The sequence below is a fragment of the Lichenostomus cassidix genome, chromosome 5 (genome assembly GCF_008360975.1).
Source record: "Lichenostomus cassidix isolate B80296 chromosome 5, HeHo_3.0, whole genome shotgun sequence".
Taxonomy (NCBI): Eukaryota; Metazoa; Chordata; class Aves; order Passeriformes; family Meliphagidae; genus Lichenostomus; species Lichenostomus cassidix.
Genome location: NC_139486.1, coordinates 4,432,220 through 4,457,615, shown reverse-complemented (window position 1 = coordinate 4,457,615; position 25,396 = coordinate 4,432,220). Strand labels below are relative to the sequence as shown.

Below are 25,396 nucleotides of genomic sequence, written 5' to 3'. Positions count from 1 at the left end.
AATGTGGTCTTTTTCCTTTGGTGTTCTGAAATTCTAACACTCTTTGTAAGTGTGCAGTTTAAAAGTGTGGGTTTAAAAAGCTGGTGAGTGAAAATGTTTAAGGCACATCCAATTCAGCAGGATGCCCAAGGTGGAACCCACATTTTCCCTGTTTCTTTATGGAACAGTTCCTTACCATTTCATTGGCATCTCGCAAAGTACTGGATAAGCTCTCAGTGAGGTTTGGAAGAGACAATCCTCCTTCTGCTGGGAGTGAAAAATATTTTGTTACAACTATTAAAAAGCATGCAAGTTCCATGACAGAAAACCAAAGCCACATTCTTTACTAAGTGCAACACTGTGCTTCAGTAAATTTGGAAATTCCCACTGCCGGATGTCTGTTATAAAGACATATTTTCGTATTTCTTTTCATATTTCTTACACTTTGCTTTCAATAACAACTTAGTACCACATGGTACTTAAGCAAGACAAGTCCCAATTATTTTCCAAGTTGATCTCATGACAAAAGAACAGATTGAATCTTTTTTCCTTAATAAACAGCAGCGTTTTGTTCAGCGACAGGAAAAAGAACAACGAGGTCTTGTCAATCTTCATGAAAAGTTAATGCTCCCAGTTTTATCAGAAAATGTATGAAATGTAACTTCAAGAGACTGGGAGAGTTTATAGGAATAAAGAATTAATCCAAATTCTAATTTCCACAGCTGTTACCTCCTGCAGGCAGTGGCTGTCCATGGGTGAAGAGCACCTCCCCCTCTGAGATGGGTCTGTCTGTGGTCTCAGTCTCTGTGGGGGTGAAGCTGCTCTCCTGAGTGGACACCCCAGAGCTGACTGTGGGCACAGGTGAGGTGACCTGGGGACTGCAGGGAATTGGCTCCAAGGGCCTCCCTGGCTGCTGCTGAGATGGTGAAACCAAGGCCTCTGGTTCCTCATCATTGGCCACTGACAGCTCACTGCAAGGTCAGAACATGCACTGTGAATACATCAAAACACTCTGAACAGGACAGACCAACAGCTTAATTCAATACTGAAAAGAAATTGATTTTGAAGTACTTTTTCCAATGCAAAAGCACAACATTTTACAGAATAGTTCAAGAGTTAACATGGTTAAATCGTGTTATTTGTGAATTTCTGGTTACAACTACAAATTACCATGTGTATTCCCAATGAAGTAATCAAAAAAATAAAATGCTAATAGCACAATATTTCATTGTCACTCTATGTATTACTGGCAGGTGTAGCAGCACAAGTTCATTAAGTACAGTGCTCAGCAGGGCAATGAATAAGGGCTGATAAATCCTGAGAAAGGTCCTGATTTCGTATTTTTCTCTAAAATGTAATTCAAGCAATTAAGAAAAATGGAAAAACCAATCTTGGAGTATCTTGAATGCCTCCTTTTATAGACATTAAGCATTCCTTTCTATTGGCTTTTTGAGTACATATGTAGAAAGAATGTACATATTTCAGTTTTTAAGAAATGACAAAACTGTGCAGCCTATTAAACTCACACAGCCCCGGGATGGAATGGTTCTTCAGAGACAGGACTGAGTTTCTCTTCTTCCAGAGGGAGTTCTGCACCATCCCATGGGTTTGGAGGCTTTGGACTTTCCATTTGTGCAGCTTGGGAACCCAAATCTGAGGCAGGAGGGCTCGGTGTGGCTGTTGAGGGAGGTGTGTTGACAGGGGTGACCACAGGGGTGCCAACACGGCCTGGGGAAGCTGCAGTCTCAACTCCTGCACGTGGGAAGCCAAATTTCAGATCAGAAAAGAAAGCAGGAAGTAAATCTCAGTCAGAGCAAGTCAGTTTTACCAAGAACTTGCAGTTTTTGTGGTATCGTTTCATAGTTATGGAGAAAAGACTAGATTAAGAACAGATTCTTTCAAGTACAGTGTTGGCACCTGAAGAAGTTAGAATAAAACCTCAGTTTCTTCCTCAAGGGAGAGGTGCTCTGCATTTTAAAAAACCAAGCTGCTTTACTTGAAGAGTGTACATTTGATTTAATTAACATTAGAAACACAGGAAGGAGCACAAGACAGCTATTTTTCTGATGTGAGAAATTGTGGAGGGGTTGGGAGGGGTGGAAATCACACAGATCATAGAAATGTGCATTAATTTTGAAAATAGAACTGTTACCAAATAGAAGATGTTTGCTTTCTCTATAAATTAGCCCATAAATTTTTGTAGAACATGAGTTTCCACTTGAATTATAGCCTCAAGAATATTTATCCTGAGAGATAACACGTCTTTGAAGAAGAAAATTAAAGGCAGTAGATTAAAGCATATTTGCTACTTCTAAACTTCAATTATTATTTTCAATACCTGTTTCTTTAATTTTTTCATGTTCACGAACATCCCTGCTCATTTCTGTAGGAGATGGAGATGAAGCTGGAGTTTTGACCTGAGGCAACTCTTTTTCTGAAGGTGGTGTTGGTGGTGGTGTGGCCTGGGGTGTTGGCAGGGGAGTAGGGACAGGAGCCTCCTGGGGGGAAGAAAAATCATTACCACAGTTACTATCTCAGTGCAAAATTCCTGCCTTCCCAGTATCCCCAGAGAGAGCTGAGGAAGAGAGGGAAAGGCAGCTTATCACAGAACAGGAGCATTGCTGTTTCTTGGATCTAACTCCTCCAGGAAGTTGCACCAGGCTAAATGGTCTGTCTGGAGAAAATAAATTAAAACCAGTGAATTATGCATTAAAATGGTCGAATTGGGAAATCATCATATATAGAATAGAAGAGACTATTTCAGTTGGAAGGGATCTACAATCATCATCTAACATCCTGACCAATTCAGGGCTGACCAAAAGCTGCAATTTGTTGTTAAAGGCTTTGTCCAAATGCCTCTGAAATACTGACAGGTTTGGGATACCAACCACCTCTCCAGGATGCTTAATTCCATGTTTAACCACCCTCTTGGTAAAGAAATGCTTCCTAATGTCCAGTCTAAATATGAATTCTATTAATATATCAGTTTCAATAAAGCACTTGATACAATGTCAAGCAGGAAAATATTTCACTACATGGATAAAATTGAGTCAGTACAGTGATTTTATGGTAAGAAAAATCAGCTTAAGAGAAGATTACAAACAAAGCAATAACCAAGAAAGTAAAGCACTGAAATAAGCACAAGCAGAATTATGATGTTCCTTAAAAAGATGACAGCAATGAACATAAATCTGACAAGCAAATCTCATGGCTGTTGTTTGGCCTGCTGTGCAGGAATATGATGGACCTTTCCAGGTCTTTTCCAGCCTTGTTCTCTGACATTTCATGAAGAAAACAAGGCAGTGAGGCTATAGGAAGACTTCAAGGCTAGTTTCTGAAGAGTATCTCCTCAGACTGATGATTTTTATTAAAATCTCTCTTGGGAAGTGGAAGATGCCAACACATTTGGCAGCTCACACCCAAGTGTGTGACATTGTGAACACCAAAGAACTCAGGAACAGCTGAAGTTCAGTTCTAGACAGGAAACTTCTCAATGAGAAGGGAGAAATCAAGAATGCATTAACTACATATTCAAGAACTTCTGCTATAAGCTGAGCACAAATGGAAAAAGAAGAATTAAAAAAAACTTTGCTAGCTATCCTTTAACTTGTGCTATCATGCTACAAAATGTGGAAAGACTTTAAAAAACCATAATTAGCTACCTGTGATTCCAATAAAGGCAGGAGATAATCACTACTACAGCACAAGGCACTGAGGAAACTCCATCTTGCAGACCACATTATTATTATTAAAAATGTCTGTTATCACATTAGTGTTACCTGGGCTTGAAACCAATCTAAATAGGAAAACATCAAAGTGCTGCCCAACAGCAAGAGTCAAAAAATGGTCCACAAATGGATGACTGCTTTGTTTAGGCTAATCAAAGAGAGGCCAAAAAGGACAAAACTGATCTCTTGAAGAGCACAAATACATATAGCAAGGAAAACCCCAAGCATTTCAGCCAAAGGATATTTCAGTTTGAGCTGGTACAGAAACAAAAGGCCATCAGTAAATGCAGAATGAACAACAGAAGAGGTTTCTGAGCACCAGAAGAACAAGCTGAGAGGAACATCACGCCCTCCTCAATCTGTAATAAAGTGGAAGAGATGCAGCATGGCTGAGGTTAAGCCCACAGCAGTGAAATCTTTAATTTGCCTATAGAATCACCTATTTGTCCCTTGCAGCAGGCAGGAGGAGGTGTTTCAGTCTAACTGCACTGCAGCAGAACACAATAACTGATCTCACTTTCAACAAAGCCTTCCATAGCTGGCTTTCTAAGCACAGCAATTTCCACAGTCATCCCAAAGACATTACACAACAGCATATTGCAGCACAGTCATGTTGTTATCAAAATAAGAGCCAGCTGTCATTTGATTATCAAAGGGAACACAGGAAATTATCCTGTATTACAGGAAGCTCTACTAATCAATTAAGCATTTATTCAAAACTACTGAACTCAAAACTCAGAAAGAATTAATAGTCATTGTAACAGATATTAAAGAATGGCTGCAAGCCCGTAAGACCAAAAATAGTATTGCTCTCAGCTTCCATTTCTTCTTAGAGGAGGAAATTAATTTCTTCTTATCTCATTTGTTTGCAAGAAAGCAGAATAACTATTTTTGGTTGAAAATTACACAAGCTATCTTTCAACAACATGAAATTAAGTACCACATAGAACCTCAGTAGGAAAGCTTAAGTAAAACAGACTCTTACCATCATAGTGGTTGTCCTGGGAATAACACTGGGATCAGGAGCTGTTCTCTGAGCCTGACTGTCACCCAGCATGGTTGCAATGGTTTCACTGAGAGCTTCATTTACAAAATGATTTATCATTTCTGAGTCCACAGGGACACCAGCATTGACAAAGAGCTGAAATCCTCCACCACCAGCAGCTTCAACTGAAAATGAAGGAATATGAAGCACAAAGCCAGGTCTCACTCCCTAAAATGCAGGTACTGTACTGCAGGCTCCTCATTCTCCATGAATTTTTAAACATTCCTTTGAAAAAAGTGATTTTTTTTTTAACTTTGCAGATAAACAACAGTAGAGAAACAAGTCAGGATCATAAAAGAAGGGAACAGCAAAGGACAGTGACATCACAGGAGAAATGCTTTTCTCTCCATTCTCACTCATTCATAAGGGAAGTAATTTTTGACACATCTATTAACAAAAGAAAGGCAAACAAACATTACAGGCTTAGCAAAATGCCAAATGTGATTTAGATGGCCAATAACAGAAGGTGATTTGTACAGGGCTGTTATTCTATGCTTTCTTTTTCTTTTTTTTTTTTTTTAGAGAATTTATTTCAATGGCCTTGTAACACTTGCTCTGTCTCAACATAAATTCAGGTGTGCACTGCTGCTTTTTACAGTTTCACTGGTTCAGCATTATCCACCCTTAGGCTGAGGCAACAGCTTGTTAAAATTAGCCAAAAATTGAGATAATCCATCTGCTGAGAATGGATTAGAACAATAATTCCTTCTTACCAATGTCAGGGGTTGCAACCTCATTGTCTTCACTCTCTGAGCTGCTGATGCTGGGCACTGTTTCTTTCTGAGCTGGGCACATCTCACTGATAATTTTTGCCATTATTTCTTGTTCCACCCTGGCAGAATAAAACCCATTTAAGTATCAGCAAACACCAAGACTCCTAAAAGCACACAAAAGGGCATTCTTGACATAAAATGCAAGGCAGCTCAGAGGAAAATGGATTAGGGAATGGAGGTGAGAAGAAACTGAAGGATCATTAGGGAATCATTCCTTCTTCCATATATATTCTTTGCCACTTTGTTAAATTGCAACTCACCAATTTATCAGCTTGTTTTCTATAGTTTCTCTCCTTTGGATCAGTTCATCCAATATATCAGCAGATTGCTGAGGAGCAGAAGGCACTGGAGGAAACAAAGGACCATTGTATTGTGGCTCGGCAACTTTCAACTGGCCATTAAGCTCCAGAAGAGGCTCAAGGAATTCTGGAATTTCATCCCTCTCTTCTTCCTGATCCTAATAAATAGGTAGTAAATTAAGTTATGGTACATTTCTGGAAGGCAATGTCATTGAGGTAGCTGTCAGCTTTTTTCTTCAAGAAACATTTGTAGATGTATCACAGCACACAAACCACATTCTCCCTCCTTAGTGTGTTGTAGTTAATTGATACAACTCTAAGCTTAGCAAAACATAAATCTGCAGAGGTATAAAGCCATAGGAACTGCTCAGTAAAACATGATTTGGCTCATATTTCCTGCTTGTGCTGCACAGGGCAGGAAGCCAGTGGCAATGCTAATACTCAAAAAATTTACTTGTGACCTACGTCAGGTTTCTTTAATGTCACACCAGAAATGTTCCTCTTAAAAAAAAAACTTTAGGAAATGTTCTGCAGTTCTACAGTTACTTGCTGGGTGAGGGTTTTTTTGTTTGTTTGGGTTGGGTTTTGGTGTTTTGGTTGGTTTTCTTAAAATAAATCAAACTTGCTCTTTAAAGACTCCCATCTGAAAAGCCAAATTCACAAAAGTTAATGAGCATGTAGTCAATCAAAACTAACAAACTTGCCAGCACTGAAAACTAGACATTAATGGTTTACACATATGTCACGTGTGTGTTTACACTTCCATTAACATCAGCTGCTGAAAGTTAGAAGGTATTTCTGGGCAATAATTCACACAACCCTCCCAGACATCTTGATTTTAATGTTAGAGTGCTATTTTTAAAAAAGTTAGAGAAGTGACTTGGTGTGTTACAATGTTTGGTTTTTCCCAAAGACAACTCCATCCTTTTCCCCTGGAGCACAAAAACAGCACCAAGTCCCAAAAAGCAGCCACTAACCCATCCTATTGTAATGTCTCCTGATGAATGAGAACCTGCAACCTCCACTTCTAATATTAAAAACAAATGTCTCTAATGGTAATATGAATTCTCTAAAAAGAAAATTTGGCATGCCAGAAAGAGATGAAGTGCTGAGCCCTGAATTGCCAGTGAGAAATATGTGATGGTGCATAAAATCTTACTGTAAATCCATATTTACTAAGATTAATCTCCAACACACTGAAAGGAGAAAAAAAAAAGTCCTCTTTTCCCTTATATAAATTAAACTTACTTTTAACCAATAAAATAAGAAGACCTCATGCTACAGATTATCTTTGAAAAAAAAGAAGAAATCACTGAAAACAGAAAGAACAGAGAAGGGGAAAACAAAAGGTAGTAACATTTTCCTATCTCTTTCCCCACCCCAGCATTAACACTTCTCCTACCTTAATACATTTGAAAACTGCAAAGTCAGAGAGGTCCCCTCTGGATATTACAGCAAAGAACTATTGCATCTTTCTGAATCTTTAAACAGTGATAACTCTTCAAAGAAGGAAGACAACCAGAATATGTATATCTGGGTGACAAACAAAGATCTTTAAACCATCCTAGGCATAGAAATAAAGAATGAAGCTAAACTCAGAAGGCCCTGGGTGCCTTGCAAGCTGATAAGCAGTTTGTGCTGTTAGGATATATGTATTCAGAACAATAATTCATTCTGACAGCAAATGTAAAGATGTCTTTGTCCAGCATTTCATTATGCATTTTCTTCTGCCTGCATTACTCCATAAATTTTCTTTGATGTTGCCTATTTAATACCTCTGAAAGTATGCAAAATACAAACATCTGGATTAAATAAAGCATGTACATACAATACATCTTACATATATTTACTAACTCTGACAAACTTTTGCCGTTCTACTGCATTTCTGAAATATTTTATACTTAATAGCACACAAATCCATAATAATGCACAAAATTATATTCATTTGGGGGTGATATATTAACTCTGCTGAAATAAAAAAATAATGTAATAGCCAGTATTTAATTATACAGATTGAACTTGAACATATTTCAACTTGTAGCCCAATCTCAAATAATCTGCACTCAATTCTGCATTTTGCTTCCCTGGAGACTGTTGAAAATATCTATCACAACGCCCAATCAAAATATGGCATAAATTAGAAAGTCTTTCAGATATGATTGGAATATTAATCACCGTACTTTATTATAAAGTATCAAGCCAAAATTCTATTTCCCAAATTACATTCAGATAATTTAAAGGAAAAAAAAAAGTCTGAAATGATTAGATGGTATAGATTAGTTTTGTTCCATTACCAAACACATACATGCAGAGTCTTTTATTAAAGACTCCTGAAACTTAAGCCATGGATTTGTTCTTGATGGATTTCTAAAGCAATTCTCAGGAGCAAAGTGAGGCTGCATTGCAGGTGTCACCTGTGAGCTTTTGTCTGAAGTGTAAAAATATCAATGTCCTGACCAAGAGCATCTATGGGAAACGAGGGTTGAGGAAAATACATTTACTCTGAGCTCTGCAGGTTCCATATTTTGTTGTGGCATTCAAATTGGAAGCAAAAATTCTGAGAAAAAAGCCTCCACCTTGCAATTAGGATATGTTCAGAGAGAGCAAAAAGTGCATTTAATCTAAAATCCCAGGAAGTTTGCTAAGGAACTGCAGGATGTTGCTGCTTATAAAAATTTGAGAGCAGACTCAATAAATCTGAGAGTTAATTCTGGGCTCATGTGAGCTGAGCAAGTTTCTCACTCTGAAATAATCACAGAATCACAGAATCACAGAATGGTTTGGGTTGGAAAGGATCTCAAAGAGAATTTTGTTCCAACCCCCTGCCATGGGCAGGGACACTTCCACCAGACCAGGCTGATCCAAGCCCCATCCAACCTGGCCTGGAACATTTCCAGGGGAAAAAATAAACCAGAAAAAGATAACAGAAACGAACAAACAAACAAAAAAGGAAGATATTTCACTCAAATACTTATCCTATTCAGTTCTAACAGAATTAAGCTTTCATAATAAAAGGGGAGTGAGGGGAAGACAACAAAAGCTATTTTTTATACAGCATTTTATGCACATACTTTCATGAATCTGAAGACTTTTTTTATAACAATAATTCTGGTTTCTTTTGATGTCTTAAATACCCCTGCCACTCCAGAGACTGATTTTATGCTTCCCCATTGTGTTTGCCTTGCACATTTTTAAGAACATTGTCTGTGTGGTCACAGGCCAAACATATGTTTCACTTGGAACATTTTTGGTATTGTGGTTAAAATACATCCCATTGCCAAAACTAAAAGATAAAAGCAATCCAGGAAAAAAATGAAAAAAGCAAAGATGAATAGCTATTATTCACATAATAAAAATTTAACATTACAGCATTTTTTCATAGTTCCTAAAATGATTTCTTTAAAAAGTTGGGGTTTTTTTGTGCTAACAGAAGAACCATGTCCACAGAGATTTAACTCCTCCCCTCCAGTAACATAAGGTAATTTTGAAACTATAAATGAATAAAGCATTTGCACACTTTGGATAGACAAACCACCAAATTAGGGCTGTTGTAACTAACTGATAATGTTAAAAGATTAGCTTATTTTAAAAATAAATCTACCTGTAACCTCTAGGGTTAATACTTGATGTACACTCTAATCCTGGGATCAGGAACACATAGAATAGCTAAAAAGAATCAATTTTTTCGGTACATTTTGATGACACATAGTAAGCTTTGTTCAGTGAAGTGAAATACAGGCTGGTTCACCAACCCTGAGTATTCCTCAGGATTCCACTGACAAGGGGTCAGCAAACAAAAGAAAGGATTTGCTACCTAAGAAAAAGTAAACTCTGAAATCAGAGTATCTCAAATAAACCTGTGTTAGCATAAACCAGAAACAACAATATTGTCAAGAATTTCTTTTCAAGATCGAATCTAACTCTGCCCTCTGTCAGTTTGGAGCCATTCCCCATGTCCTGTCACTCCAACCCTTGTCCAAAGTTCCTCTCCAGCTCTCTTGGAGTCCCTTTAGGCACTGGAAGGAGCTCCAAGGTCTCCCCAGAATCTTCTCTTCTGCAGGATGAAAAACCCCAGCTCTTCCAGCCTGTCACTATATTCATTACATGCAGAGTTCTAAATTGTAAAATCTAAGTGCTATAATCACTGCTGATTTTAGAGAACTACTTGCGTTTCTAGTGGATTCTAACATATCCAAATAAAAGCTAATTTTAGCTTTTTACTCTAATTTTTCGAAAGCTTCTCTACTCACCAACACACAGTAATTTCTAATATTCTTTATAGCACTGTAAATAGCTCAGCATTGCTCACAAAGTGTACTTTTAAAGCTGCCAGGAAAGCAAACCAGTTTCTTTACACTGCACTCCCAGCATCGAGAAAATAATATAAAACAATTATAAAAATGATTAAAATGAAAAGACACCTTTGCAATATCATTACCTGCATGACATCAGTAACATCAATGAAATTAGTTCCTGGAAGGTTTGTGTCTTCCTCTTCACTGTGTATTTCCTCTGGAGTCTTACAAAGACAGATAGCAATTGTTAGGTATTTCATCTTGGGTGGGTTGGAAATGCATTAGCAGAAAACCTTCATAACAAGAATGCAATTAAATCACAATTAAATCACACCTTCCACTAGCCCAGGCTGCTCCAAGCCCTGTCCAACCTGGCCTGGAACACTCCCAGGGATGGGGCAGCCACAGCTTCTGTGGGCAACGTGGGTCAGGAACTTACCACCTCCACAGTGAATAATTTCTTCCTAATATCCAATCTAAACCCATTCAGTCAGTTTGAAGCCATTCCCCCTTGTCCTGTCACTACACATTCTTGTAAAAAGTCTCTCTCCATCTTTCTTGTAGGCTCCCTTTGGGTACTAGAAGGCTGCAATGAGGTCACCCCAAAGCCTTCTCTTCTCCAGGCTGAACAATCCCAATGCTTTCAGCCTTTCCTCATAGGAGAGGTGCTCCATCCCTCTAATCAGCTTGCTGGGATGGAGTAATGCAATTTTAAATACAAATCACTATTTTAGTCCACAATATCTGTCTTACTCAGTGAATAACTTGATCACAGGTCCCTGGAGGACCTAACTCCTGAAGTCAGGAAAACAGAATATACAACAACTACACAAAACAATCAGTGCCTCACCAAGCCTTCACACTGTCCACTCTATCCTTATCATTCAGCACACAGCAGTTCCCCTTCGAGCTGCACAAAACCCTCCCTTACTGCTCAGATCAAGATTGAAAACACTTCTGAAAAGTTGTGTAGAAAGAGAACAAGTGGTCACTCCAACACCACAAGCTCCTGGGGCCCAGGCTGTGCCCACACACCACTGAGCATTCCAGAACAGCCAAGCAGCAGAGGGAGGGATGAGGAACATCCTCAGAACACTGAGCTCAGTGAAAACAAGACAGACATGGGCCAACAGGGATCATAATTCTTTACAGGTCACGGGAACACTGATTTTCTCAGAGTTTTACTATGGTGATAATTTCATCTTGGCAGAACAGCATCTTTCTACAATTTTTCATTTTCTTAAACAAATACCTTGTACTATAAATTCTTTAGAATAATTACTCCATTTTTCCTAGAACAGTTTCATTTCTATAACTAAAAAAACACAATGAGATAACTTTGCAGCAATTTAGCATATTTTCTTTTGACCAAACTCGAATTCCCAGACAATCAGTACCTGTATTACAGCATCAACAGGAGGGAGCAGAGGCTCAGAGCCTGGAGGAACATCCTTTACACTCACATTGGCACTTGAAACACTGTCAATATCAACATTTGGTAACACCTAGGACAGAAAAAAAAAAGCATCCATATAAAAATCTATGTATTAGCTTGGCTGTTGTCATTGAACTTATATTTTTTCCTTCCACTTGCTTCTAAGCCACTAAAATTGAGTGACCTGCTTTCCTCATGCCTGTATCTGATATCAACTTGGTTCTGAAAAACAAAATACTGTAATGTCAAAAAGTAACACCAGAAATATTCACCTCTTCTCTAGCTGTACCTGATTTCTCCTGTTCTCTAATTCCATGGCACTTTGTCTCACATGGAACAGAAGGTGAATGTACCAGTAATAATTACCTATAATGTAATTAGAGCAGAGGTGTGTTTGACTTGCAATTAGTTTAGAAGATGCTGGACCACAACTGTATTGGCTTCATGTTGTCACACATCTGGTACAGCAAAACCAAGGGATAATTGTATTGTAATATAATTTGTAATAAAGGCATGTCCATTACAGCATCAAAATGTGTTGTATTTCTGTGAAGAACAAAAATTTCAATGCTTGCTTCATTCCTCGGGGATAAGAAAAAATCATCTTAAATATTTAAGAACTGGGTGAAGTAACAGCAAAATGCAGGTGGGTGGAATGAAGTGCCACAGCAAGGGAACAAAGCACAGAACACTCTACCTGTGTTTAACTCAGAGTTCCATGAATCATTTGTGTCTGAAAGGTGTGTGGGGGAGTGTGTGCAGTCTCAACAATTTGAATCCAAAATAATGAACACAGAAGAAACATTCACTTCCTTGACAACAGACTCATGTAAAAAATTAAAACAACAAAGCCCAACCCACGAGGTGAGGACTGCAAGGGTTGATTAATCAGGAGTGAAACCCTTGGGTTGACAATCATACTTGAAACAGAAATCTTAAAGGCCAAAGCAATCATCCAAGAAAACTGACATTTATATTTATACTTCTTTTAATCCAAGTTTGTTCTGGCTCAAAAATCTCATTAAAAAGAAGAAAATGTGACACAGATCTATTTTACCGCACTGCAGAGGTGACTTAGGGAAGAAATAGTTTTCTATTTTGGTCAAATAATAAAGATAATTGTTAAAATATGAATAAACATATTATTATAACAGGAGAAGTGCTTAGTCTCTCCATTCTATATTTTTCTAATTCTCACTGAAAACCATCTTCTGATGTCAAAGTGTGATACTGATGGTTCAGAGTGCCTTTAGTTGGCACTCACTAAAATAAACAAACAAATAATCATCACTTTTGCCATGTACCTGCACAGAGAGCTGAGGTGGATCCTTTTTCTCTGATCTCATCTCTATCACAGCTATGTTTGGCTTTTTTACCTCGACTGGAGGCTTTGGAGGCAGTTGAGGAAGGGAGGTTGTAACTGTGATGGGGTGTGGTTTATCTATGATTACTCCAGCAGGCTGCAGTAATGTGCTGCTACTCTGGGTTTGACCTAAAGACAGTTGAAAAACAAAAATTGATATACAAATCTCCAAACCCAGTAAATTAATTAATTAAAATTAAATTCTGTGCATTTTATGTGAGACTGAGATTCTGTGTGCAATTACAGACCAATTAAAACCCCCCTATTAACAGTAGCTAAACGATGGTATTTCATTAGCTAATTTTAAGGCTTTCCCAGCAGAAATTGACAACTCAACACTACCTTTTTTTACAAATGATTCACTTTTCTTGACTGTGGTGACACCTACTGCTGAAAAGAAGAATTGTGATTGCAATTCAAAAACTACAGACCATGCTTCCCCCCCCTCACATTCTCTTAATCACACCCAAAGTACTATTACACTTAGTCTAACAATCCACAAATTTTTGTCTGAGGCAGCCTTTTAAAAAAATAATTACCTTATTTCAATGCCTGTATAATACTAACCCTTCTCAAAACAAGCCCTATATAAAGGTTCTATTGAAGGTCCAAAAATACAAAAGTCATGAGAAGGAATTTGGAGTGTTTGGCACAGTCTTACTGAAATTGCTGGGCTGAAGTCATTGCAAATGTTGAATCCAAGGGTGAGTGACTCAGTTCCTGCTTACATGGATACCAAATTGAAAGCAAGAACATCAACCCTAAAACCAAAGTGTACCAAAAAAGGGACAGCAAATAATTGCTCTGTCAGGGTGTCACCAGACATTCTGCATGAAGGATGAGGAAAACAGGAATATTTTCAACTGATCCCTCAGATTTCCAATGAGAAGGGCAAGTGCAAATCTCATGGAATGGTTTGAGCTGGAAGGGACCTTAGAGATCATCTAATTCCAACCCCCAAATCACTGATGTATGGAGATACAAACTGTATTGCCATGCAGTAGCACTAATTAACCTGCACACACACTTCTCCACGATTTTTGCTCCCACCTAGTGGAATAGCCATGGGAATGAGGTGACCTTCCAGGGGACCAGAGGTAACAGGGACATCTTGACTGGGACTGAAGAGGAACTGATTCTCCTGGGCAAGGGGATGCACAGGAGGCTTTCTCCTGGGGCTGCTGATGATCTTCTTTGTGTGAGAGCACGTCTGGGTCCTTGCTGACCTCACCTTTGTACCTGAAACAAGAGCAGATAAACTGCAGGTCATAATGCATGTCTGAACCCAGTGACATCACTCTGCTGATCCAAGCCTTTCTGCTCAATCAGGTGTAGATTTCTGCTGTGGGATGGAGGGAATGAGGGATGGAATCTCAAAGGGTACAACCTGAAAGTGCTAAGGTAGATATCTCAGTATTGGCAGCAATGAAGGAGTTAAAATTGTAATTATTAAGTTGAATCTAGCAGAGAAGGGCACAGAAACATGAAGAGGACCAGTAGGTTGGAATGAAATGTGTGATTTAGCAGCTAAGAAGAAATCCATAATTTAGGTTTGAAACACAGCCACAAAACTGACAGGTACTCAAAGGAACAGGTATAATCTGTAAATTCCTGGTTTAACAACTCACTGCTACTGGAAAATCAAGTAATAACTAATTCCCAGAAGTCTTGACTTCCATCATCAAGGAAGCACTGGTTTTTTGGTCCCATTTTTCAAGTGCTTTGTAAATAGCCAGCCAGAAGTAATTTATATGTAAAAATGTCTTAAACATAGAGCAGAGGAGAGCACTTATTGCAATGTGCATTTCTCCCTATACAGTCATGCAAGGTCTTATTCAACTTACAGCAAACAATGGATATTATTAAGGAAATTATTAACTTTAATCTAAATGGATAAATACTGCTTGAAAATTCCCCACCCCAAAAAAAGGTGTCAGCAATTGTCAATCAGGCAGAAGTGCTTCTACTGTTATTTTGTAGGTGTTAGGATAATGAATCTGGAAAGAATCACACTGGTAACCAATTCCATACCTTTATTACAGCCAAAAAAATGTCATCTTACTCCTCTGTTATTTCTAATAATCACCGCCCTGTACTTGTAGTGAGTTAACACGTGGCAACAAGAACTTTTTAGCTCTGTTCACATGTAACAGCCTCCTAATTAATTGAGGAATAAAAGTCAAGGATTATAAAATACAGGTATAATAAAGATGGATAATGTGATTTTTGTTAGATGCAGACAAGCGAGTAAGGCAATTCATTTATAAAGGGATATGTTTGTACAGACAGATTATGGGTTGTAAGCCTGGAAACAAGAAAAGTCATGATTCCTCAGCAAGAAAATACAGGTTAGAGAGAAGCATCTCTAGAAAAGGGTTTATGGTCAGGTTGGATAAACAGAATGAGAAATCACAACACAATGCCCTGGTCAGCAGGATAAATGTAACCCCCAGATGTCTCCACAGGATGTCTGAGATGGAGCAGGAGAAGACTTGCAGAGATGACAGCACTGCATTCAGCACTGAGACTTTATCTCTGTAAATATTAAAACAGATTGGGCATTAAAAGGCATTTTTCATTTTTTAAGAAAAAAATCACCTGGAAACTGAAGTAGCTGTAAACTTCAGCCAAAATCTCACTACAAATCCGCTAGGAAATCTGAAGTGTCCTATCTGCTTTTGAACCATAAGGTATTTTGCCATGGGAAGAAGCAGAATTTCTGCTGTCTTTAAATGATGAGCTTGTGCCTTTCTGCAAAGCACAGGTTAGCCAAAAAAACTGTTCTGTACTCAGACAAATTACTGGACTCTCTAACATAAATAGATACCAGTTCAGAGGCTTGTGATTTAGAAGAGGTCATACTACATGATCTAACAGTCCCCCTTGGCCTTGAACTTTTGAGTAAAAGCAGAAATTGGCAGCATATCTGTAATGCTGCCAACTTGTAAAAACAAGGTTCTCAGAGTGAGAATGATTAAGTACTGTATACACACAGCACCTCATTTTAATTGCTTTCAACTTTTCATTTTTCCCTGAAAAGTTTATTTGCACTGGGCAGAAACTAGACATTTAATTAAACTGAGCTTTAAAAAAGCAGTGTTTTACATGTATTTATCAGTTCACATTATGCAAGAAAACAACTCCAGCTTTTTTTTTTTTAGAAATGATCTCTTACTCATAAAAGTGTTAGTTGAATTTTTTCCTAACTTCCCATAAGAAACCAGGCATTAGTCACCATAGTTTATTTGCAAAGAAAATGGTTGAGAGTTATAAAATGACTGAAAAGAGACTCTCCAGATGGCCATTTCAGTCTTAAATAAACATCCTTATTCTAACACTAATTTAAAACAAGCTCAGTGGACTGCTCTAACAAAATAGAGTCATTTAACAAGTCTGGATTTTTCAGCCAATCAAACCCAAGGCCAAAGAGTTCCAATAATTTTGAAGCCTTTATCACCTGGTACATCAAGGCAAGGAGGGGAATCTGTGGGTGCAGATCCATGAAGGGAAGAACTAACCAGGCCTAATGGGAAAGAAATTTGTTTATTTCTTCTATTTTTTTTTAAGAACCTGGTGCTTTGAAGAGTTCATTCAACCTTGTTGCATTGTATTTACACTCCTGCTATAGAGGAGCACAGATCTGTTCCTAATTTTATTATTTACACTTTCCTTTGCTGTAACAGCACCTTCCACAACAGCAGCTCCCAAAATCATTGAATTGTTTTGTCTTCATGAGACCCACGTGAAACACCATGGATTATTTTTCCATTTTATTGGCAAGATGTAGGAAAGCACAAAAATGAAGCAGTTTGACCAACAGTCTTACCAAGAGTCAAAGAAAAATAATGCCAGTATCAAACAAAGGCTGAGGTCAGGCTCAGTTAAAATCAGAAAGCTTGGGAATAAGACACACTCATTGGAGTGCTGTTCCTTTGCACAATATGCAAAAAATTACATCCTTTTCCTGATAAAAATACAAAGGGGTGTCCTATTTTATTGGCAGGATAGAGACAAAACCGTAACTTTCCGTAACTGCAGCCTGGTGTTAAATAGAGAAACAAATTTTATGGTGGCTTTTCTCTTGCAAACACACGTTTTGCTGTGCTGCTGCAGCATGACTTAAGGGCTTGGAAGGGAATCACTCTGGGAAAAGGCTATCCAGAGGTCACTCTGTTTTCCAGCAAAGAGCTTTTAAACTGTTTGTCACATGCAGGAGTTCTGGAAGATTGAAAGCAGCATTGATCCAGTGCAGTTTTCCCTTTCATTTCTATTTGCCTCCAACAGAAAAAAAGCTGAAGCAAAGGAGCAGTTTGTTACAACTGCAGAGAAGCTGCACCTTCCCATTTCACTGACACTCCTGAATTCAGCTGGTAGTTTCAAATGATCAAATGACCTATTTGTTATGATTAGATTGGGGAGGGGGGCACTCTTTCTGCCACTTTACAAGATATTGTTTCTGGAATGATGGAATTGGCCTCCCTGGAAAGGTTATGACCTTCTATAAAGGACAAGAGTCCAATAAATAGAGAAGAAAATTCATTTAGGACTCAGCAAAAAAGCAGAACTGCCGATTAAATATTTTTAAAGAAGTGGTTGCTCTCAATCCAAATCCTGGTGGTCACTGTATCACTGTTATTACTATCATAAGTGCTTACTAGCACACATGTCACTCAAACAAATCTGTACAGAATAAATTAAATTATAGGTGTGCAGCACAGCCAGTAGTCAAAAAGAGTGATGTATCATGCTTCAAGGGAGTGTACCAGAGGATACCAGCACACCATTTTTCACAAAAAAAAAGACATTCAAGAGAGGGCAAATAAAATATCTAAGTCACAAGGCTGGCAGTTTTCACATAACAAGATCTCACCTTTTAAAAAATTGGTGAGTTTTGAAAAGTTTTCTATGTTTTTGCCAGGACTATAACCAACATTTTCCAGGAGGGTTATGAGAATTGTGAACACTTTCTACCAATAACACTTTTCCTTCCTGGATCCCAACTGGACTCCAGAGCACAGGTAAGAAAAGTGCCAAAAAGACCATTTTAGGCTAAACAAGAGATTTTTGTGCTATTTTGAGGACTTGCCACTGTGAATGTACATCATAACCACAGAATCATAGCAGGGTTTGGATTGGAAGGAACCTTCAGGATCAACCAGTTCCAAACCCCTGCCATAGGCAGAGACAACTTCCACTAGACCAGGTTACTCAATATAATAACAATAATAATGATAATAATGATGTTGTAAAAAAAGGTCCAACTTCAAAGACAGATATGTTTTATACCACACAATGTAATGGCCTAAAATCATGATTTCATCAAGCAATTGGCTGCCTTCTGATGTTAATCTCCTGTATTTCACACAGAATAAGATGTTTTGACAGCTGTAATGAAAACCCAGGCAGCGTTTTTAAACATGACATTTAAGACTGCATCAAGTATATTTCCCCTGCATGGATAACAACAGCCTGAGTGCAAGAAGCATGGAGGGAATGAGTTAATATTTTTCCATGGATGCACATCCTGTTAGCTCCACTGTGCTCACCAACACTTTAACTTCTCTTACACCTAAGCTTCTCTCCCATCTCCACATTTTCTCTTCATCATTGTCTTTTCTCATGGCATTTGCTCACTCTCTCCCCCCAGTAAAATGATCCACACTGGTTTTTCTGACATACCAGTTAATCTTAGTTTCTGTATTAAGAATCAGGTAAGTTTTGAAAAGAAAACAAGGAAATAAAACAGATCCATTACTGTCTACTAACTCTAGATGAAATTTATCTACACTGACTTATGTCAGATATCATATAGTGTCCCTTTTAAATTACTTTTACACATTTTAATAGGTTAGAAAATTAGGATACTCTTATCCTAACATTTTACATATGAAACTAATGAATAGAATTCATTATTAATCAACTAATAACCTTTATCAATTAAATAACCTTAACAAGCTATCACAGAAAGGAATTATACTCAGCTTATAACTCTAACTGGACTAAGAAAAAGGAGTTACCTGCATTTAGTGAACTTAACCAATGATTCTGATTACATCTTTCAGTGTTTTCAAGCTAACAGATGTCATCTTCATGGCCATATATTTAATTTTTCATATTGCAATGAATGTATTAGAAGTGGGAAATTAAATATCAGACTTTCTTGATTTTTCAAATCTCAGGACATTTCTGAACTCAGAATGAATTAAATATTTAAAATAAATGACTGGATAAACCTGACAAAAAATACATCTCCCAGTGACTTTTATCAAAAATTGAGTTCATTTTTCAATATGTTCAGCTTTTAGATGTGATTACTTCTAGCAATTCAGCTCTTTCAGTCTTGGACAACAATAAATGCATACTAATATATTTATTATATTTAGAAATGTTATTTATTTGACAATCTAAAATAAGAGAGAAACACACTAAGCAAAGTTGAAAAACTTTATTTTTGTAAAGAGCATCTTAAATAGAAATAAACTGTTTCAAATGGACCTACAACAATCATCTAGTCCAACTGCCTGACCACTTCAGGACTGACCAAAAGTTAAATTAAGGGCATTTTCCAAATGCCCCTTAAGCCCTAGCAAACCTGAGGAAGTGACTTTCTCTCCAAAAAGCCACTGTGGTTACTTAAGCTTTATTATATTGAAGAGCAAGTGAACTACAATTAACAGATTCATTTTCACAAAGAATTCCTGGTAGAAAAAGTGGGAAGGAACACCTTGTTCCCATCAAAGAATTACTTACCTCTAACAGTCTCTATCAGCTTGGGTCTTGGAAGTTTAGATTTGGGAGTGGGAGAGTTGAATCTCAGGTAAGGTCCTTTTTTAAGTGTGCTACGGTGACCCTGGTAAATGGGTTTCCCATAAATTTGAGACAGATGATCTTCATTTTGGACCAGTGCAGTTCCACCTACAGGTCCCTGATGGACACCAAAAGGGGGAAAAAAAAAAAAGTAGTTTACAATTCTTCACTAGTGAAAACTGGAACAGGACAGAGCTATCACTTTCATTTCAAATTATCACACTTGCACACACAATTTTTCATGTTAATACTGTAGAGCTTTTACCAGAAAAGAAACCAACTGCTTGGGAACTCACATCTGCCCTTCTTTCTTTGCCCTGCAGATTTTCAGAAAAGTAAGTTCTAAACCTCTGTTTCCTTGTGTTATCTTCCACTTGCTTCTGCAATGGCTTAGGTGCAGATAAAGGCCTCTTTGTCAAGCATCCTGGGATGTTTTGAGTTCCCTCTTTAATTTCTTTCTTGGTCTTCATATTCTTGAGGTTTTGGGCTGTCTGGATCCCTGGGGCCTTTTGAATATATTTCTCTTGTTTTGAATCACTTCTTGCCATTTCAGCCTAAATAGAGAACATAAATGTAAAAAATGGAGATTTTTATCTTCAAGGCTATCAGCAGAGTGAGTGGATAACTTTGAAGCTCTGAGAAATGGCCTGGTTTTCACATTAGCCAGCAACTGAGACCAGGGATTTTCATTAAGCAACTACAGTTTTAAAACAGAGGTAAATGTTTTATTATAGCTTACTACATGCTAGTAATAATAGGCAGCTTTCTCATGTTTTCAAGGTGTGAGTAAATCACTTTACTGTGGACACAAAAGAACAAGGCAAGGTGGAAAAACATAACACAAAAATCTGAACTTAATTTTTCCAGCCATACCTGGATTTCCTCATTGATTGCCTGGATCCACTCATCCACAGTCCTTCGGATACGAATCTCTTCCAAGACATCTCTGGAACAGAAGAAAGAACTATTTTAGGTCAGTGCTTCTCAAATTGCACAGATTTGTTCCTGGGAAAGTTGTGACCTAAAAATGCTTTAAAAAGAGAAGCCCAGAACACACAGAGTGAGATTCTGCACCTCTACACTCCCCAAAAGGCACCAAGCAAAGCCCATGGAGCTTCCCAAATGCAAATCTGTTCTTACATGATGCCACCTGCAAACCCTGCTGGTAAATACTGACATTATTATAAATATTCTAGGAAAAAGAGGCAGCCATGTGTCACTTCCTACTTTGATCACAACTGAAAAAACAAGGAAACAAAAATATTCCAACTTAAACAAAAAAGCAGATGACAAATTATTACATTGTCTAAAAAATAATGAGGGTTGGTAACATGACAAAAAAAAGAAAAACCCTTATATATATATATAATGGCTACTCTCCTCAGGAAAATGCAAAATTAGATTGCATTTTAATAGGAAACTTCCATTATGATTCAAGCATGAATATCTAACATAATTAACAAAGGAAAAGTTCAAAAGCCAAAGATCTGTTGTGAGGTGATTAATTCTGTAATTTACAGGGTTAGGAAGTTTCTTCTGCTCTGAATAATTAAATTAGTCTTTAATTTTCTTATTAATGCCAGTTTGGATGGAAACAGCTAAATGCCATGGCACCGGAGCAGTTTGTCCAGATGATAAAGCCTCAGAAATCAGATTTAGGCACCTGACAAAAATTCAGTTCACACCACGAGGGCCAGAAAACATCTGACGTTCAAAAATCAGGCAATGATTGCTAAGAGGAGTCAATAAATCCTTTTTGCAGGGAAGAGCAGGAGTTCTTCAATGCACAGATTTGAAAACATCAATCTCCCAAAGCACTGAACTGTAGGGTCTAACCTGTTTGCAGTCAAGGAGTTAGTGAAAGAATACATGGCATCTCCATCTTTTGCTCGAGTGACAGCTTCCAGATTCTCCTCAAGGACTTTTTTATTGTTCTGAACTCCTCTCAAAATCCTTTCAGCATCCCTCAGTATAGACTTTGGCACTTGGACATTTTCAAGGATGGATGGTTTATTGAGCTGATGATGTTCAGGAGGATCAGGTGCAACAGGAGGATTTTTTGACTAGAATTGAAACAGAAGCTCTAGCTTTTAATCAGAGATTGTAATTCCCTAATTATCTGTTATCACATCAATGCCATCATACGAAATATCGTCCATGTGCACGATCAGCAACTTCAATTACTCAAGAAAGTTCATTATGTTGCAAATATATTTAGAGAAGTGAAAGACATCCAAAAGATCTCAAATGGAAAATGATGTGAAGTATGAGAGGCAATGCTAATGAGGCTAATAAGCATGTGAAAAGATGGCAATTAGATACATGAAGTATAACCAGCAAATCTCTCCATGTAACAGTAATTAAATATAATTAAAAGCCTAATAAAAAACCAAGTCCTCTAAATATATGCACTTGTTTGGCATCAATCTACCCCAAGAAAAACCAAGCAACACTTGTAAATTTGAACAAGATAAATCCCTCAGCAGCCCCTTGATCCTTTCCCACTTTTGCTCATTTTCACTTTTCAGAAGAAACAATGAAGCCTCTCACTTTGCAGAAGGCTTTTACAGAGATAAAAATCAAGCATAAATTAACTGCTAAGTACAAAAGAAAGGGACACAAACAGAGGAAACAAGTTCTCACATTCATTCTCACACTCCTGATGAAAAACCAAGAGGTCCATGAAAACTTCATTTAACAATAAAAAAATTTAAAAGTTATAAAACATAAAAAAACCCAAACCCTGAAACCTCAAACCAAAACCAAATACCCAAACTCGAGTGGACTCTGAAAGCAACAACAGAATGAAAAGAAAAAAAAACCCTCACAGATCACAACTCAGTTTTTGCTTTATGGCCACTCTTTTATCAAATCAGAATTAAACAAAAGTTTATGTTCTGCCAGATGTACTCCCACATAACAAAACAGGAATCCACACACTGATCCCATGATCTTGGCCTGGTGAGAAAAGGGCAATATACCAAATTATTTATCCATTTTATAGAGGCTTTCATTTTAAAATGAAACTTTTTGACAAATACTAGCTCAATAAGACAGGAAAAATCTGAGAGAAAATGTAAGAAGTACATATTTATGATCAATTATAAAATGATGTAGACTTGCTAGTTAGACCCAGATCAAGAAATGTAACTCTAGCAGCCCACACGATGCCAATTTGAGACAGCAGCTTCCTGCCTGACATTTCTGTTATCCCCTCAAGGGATTTACAAGCACTGAACAAGACAAGAATAATGTAATCTGTACAAGAGTAACTCTTTAACAAACACACAGTGTGCAACAGCTATTCATTTGAGATTTCATTGCAAACACTTTCAGAACTAATTCAGCCTCAAAGGATTTTTAAAAAAGCCCAAAAACCCACAAGAGAAACACACATAAGAATTTCAGGATATACCTTAATAATGTCGGTGATGTCAGATTTCCACGAACTTGCTTCCTAAAAAGACAGAAGAAGAGCTCTTGAAACTTTAAGGTAAAATGCATAGGAGATATTGGATCAGTTTCACTAGGCACAATGAATTCCTTGGGATCTCCAACATCTCTCTGCTCTCTTCTGCTGGGTTAGAGCACCACCTTCTGTCCTTAGCAAAATCAGACCTTTGCTTTATGACAGAGCTGGTTTATCATTTATCCAAAAAATTATTATCTCACTCTACAAATCTCTCAGTGATGAGGAGTCAATAGCTAAGTATCTAATTGATCTAACTCTCATTTTGCTAAGTCATCACATCTCTGTCTTCCTATTGACCTTTTTCAGATGAGAGATTTCAAACCATTTCTGTAACTGTGTCCTTCTCCCCGGTCATTCCTTCTCCCACCTTAGCTTGCTCTGTTGCCCAAACTAAGGCATGTTAATTAAGTTTGTAGCAATACTGGTAAGAAAAGATTTGCAGCCTCAATGGGGCACATGGCACCTGTTCCATTCCTAGTAAGAACAGTCAAATACACAATCCAGAAAGTGGTACAAAACCTATTTTAAAAACATCAACTATGCTAAAAGATATGACAGATGAAGCTGCATTTTCTAAAGATACAGCAAGAAATAGCTGTCAGGTAATACATATATTTTTAGGGAAATATGCAAGCTGAACCTTCAACCACAGAAATGAACCACCAGAATCAAAACTGTTACATTTCAAGCCAAAGCATAGAGGTGAATTTTCAAGATTTTTTTCTTTCTCACTGTGTATATTCACAAAAACAGAGAGGACCCCAGAAGACAGCTGGAACCAGGAATGGAACCAGGTTAAGAGATAAAAGCCTCACTTGTCAAAAGCTCCATGTTGCCAGCACAGAACCAGATCTTGTACCTCCAAAGGTACAAAATCATTAGCACAAGAAACAGCACCAGGCAATTCCTTGGGAACAACACTCTATACAAAAAGAAGTGGCAAAATGAGGAAGGAAGTACTTAAGTCATCCCTAAAGCTGACTGGAGATAATTGGAATATTGTTCTTTCCCAAATGGGAAAGTTGTATCAGCTCTGTAGTTCTGCAGAGAAGAGGCACTGACAATATCCAAAACCTTGAAACAAACAAACAAACAAACTTCTTTCTTTCTCTTTCTGTCTTTCTCTCACCTGTTTGAAGTCTGGGACAATGGCAGAGCCCATTGCACACTCAGAGCATTACTCAGGCTCAAAGCTCTTCCACACACACACAGACTCCAATATTTTAATTAATTATAAACAAATGTGGTCTTTTTACCAGTTTAGAAGCAAGAGCAACACTTTTACTGATCCCAGAGCTCTAAGTTTTTCTCCACAATTTTTATTCCCCTTATTCAAACCCCTGGTCATTTTGATTACATTGACTTTACCTGCAGAATGTTGTGCATTTCTCTTCTCAACTTGCCAAGACCTTGAAGTAAAGCATCTGCCTTTTGCACTGTTTTCTCAATTGAAGTGTAGGTTTCAAAAGCAGGGAAAGCATTGTGCCTGAGGGGAGAAACACTCCTGGTTACACTTCTCATGGCTCCTCAGGTGGCCCAAGAAAATATTCAAGTGTGAAACAAAGCATGAATATTCAGTGCCAGTACCAAACCTTTAGATAAAGTGGAACTTGCTTTGGCATCTAAAGTTACAAAGAGGTTATTGAGTTTTCTCTATTTACCACTTGACACCCTGAGCTGTATACTTGTGTTTTCAACAGTGAAACTCCTTCTAATAAGCAAAATTTAAATTTTGGATACCATTCCATTTGAAGCAATTAACATTTGTGTGCACACTGTCATAAATTATACAGCATGTATATAGCAGTTTTTCACTGTATTAATGAAATAATAACATTACATTATTGCCTGGGGAAAATATGCTTCAGACTGCATGGCTAAGAACATTTTTTCACCCATTTTAAAGCTTAGGAATTGTCAGGTGGATACTGCTCGTGAGAAACACTATAAGTGCAACCCCCTGACCTCTGAGAAAGGTGTTATAAGCTCTCCTTAGCAACAAGCCTTCATCTGCCTGCAGCTCAACAGAAACCACAGAATCATGGAATATCCTGAGCTGGAAGGACCCACAAGGATCAGAGCCCAACTCCTGGCCCTGCACAGACACCCCAACAATCCCACTCTGTGCATCCCTGAGAGAATTGTCCAAAGCTGCTGGAGCTCTGGCAGCCTTGGGGGCAAGAAGAGTGCTGGTTCAGAG

At 37.8% G+C, this 25,396-nt stretch overlaps 1 protein-coding gene across 5 annotated transcripts in view; it reads right to left on the bottom strand.

The window, feature by feature from the left end:
- KIAA0586 (KIAA0586 ortholog) overlaps positions 1–25,396 on the bottom strand; it is a 67,212-nt gene that overhangs the window by 35,140 nt on the left and 6,676 nt on the right. For 3 of the 5 annotated variants that reach the window (XM_085061051.1, XM_085061056.1, XM_085061052.1), the window contains exons 10-26: positions 24,565–24,682; positions 23,140–23,181; positions 21,561–21,787; positions 20,598–20,670; positions 20,021–20,278; positions 19,668–19,842; positions 13,968–14,156; positions 12,859–13,046; positions 11,517–11,624; positions 10,263–10,343; positions 5,786–5,982; positions 5,466–5,584; positions 4,693–4,877; positions 2,318–2,477; positions 1,506–1,731; positions 709–950; positions 176–246 (exon numbers count right to left, since the gene is read on the bottom strand). In XM_085061051.1, the coding sequence (XP_084917177.1) occupies positions 176–246; positions 709–950; positions 1,506–1,731; positions 2,318–2,477; positions 4,693–4,877; positions 5,466–5,584; positions 5,786–5,982; positions 10,263–10,343; positions 11,517–11,624; positions 12,859–13,046; positions 13,968–14,156; positions 19,668–19,842; positions 20,021–20,278; positions 20,598–20,670; positions 21,561–21,787; positions 23,140–23,181; positions 24,565–24,682 (2,659 nt within the window). The remainder of the gene's footprint in view (positions 1–175; positions 247–708; positions 951–1,505; positions 1,732–2,317; positions 2,478–4,692; positions 4,878–5,465; positions 5,585–5,785; positions 5,983–10,262; positions 10,344–11,516; positions 11,625–12,858; positions 13,047–13,967; positions 14,157–19,667; positions 19,843–20,020; positions 20,279–20,597; positions 20,671–21,560; positions 21,788–23,139; positions 23,182–24,564; positions 24,683–25,396) is intronic. The other 2 variants (XM_085061054.1, XM_085061055.1) reach the window with 1 other exon arrangement.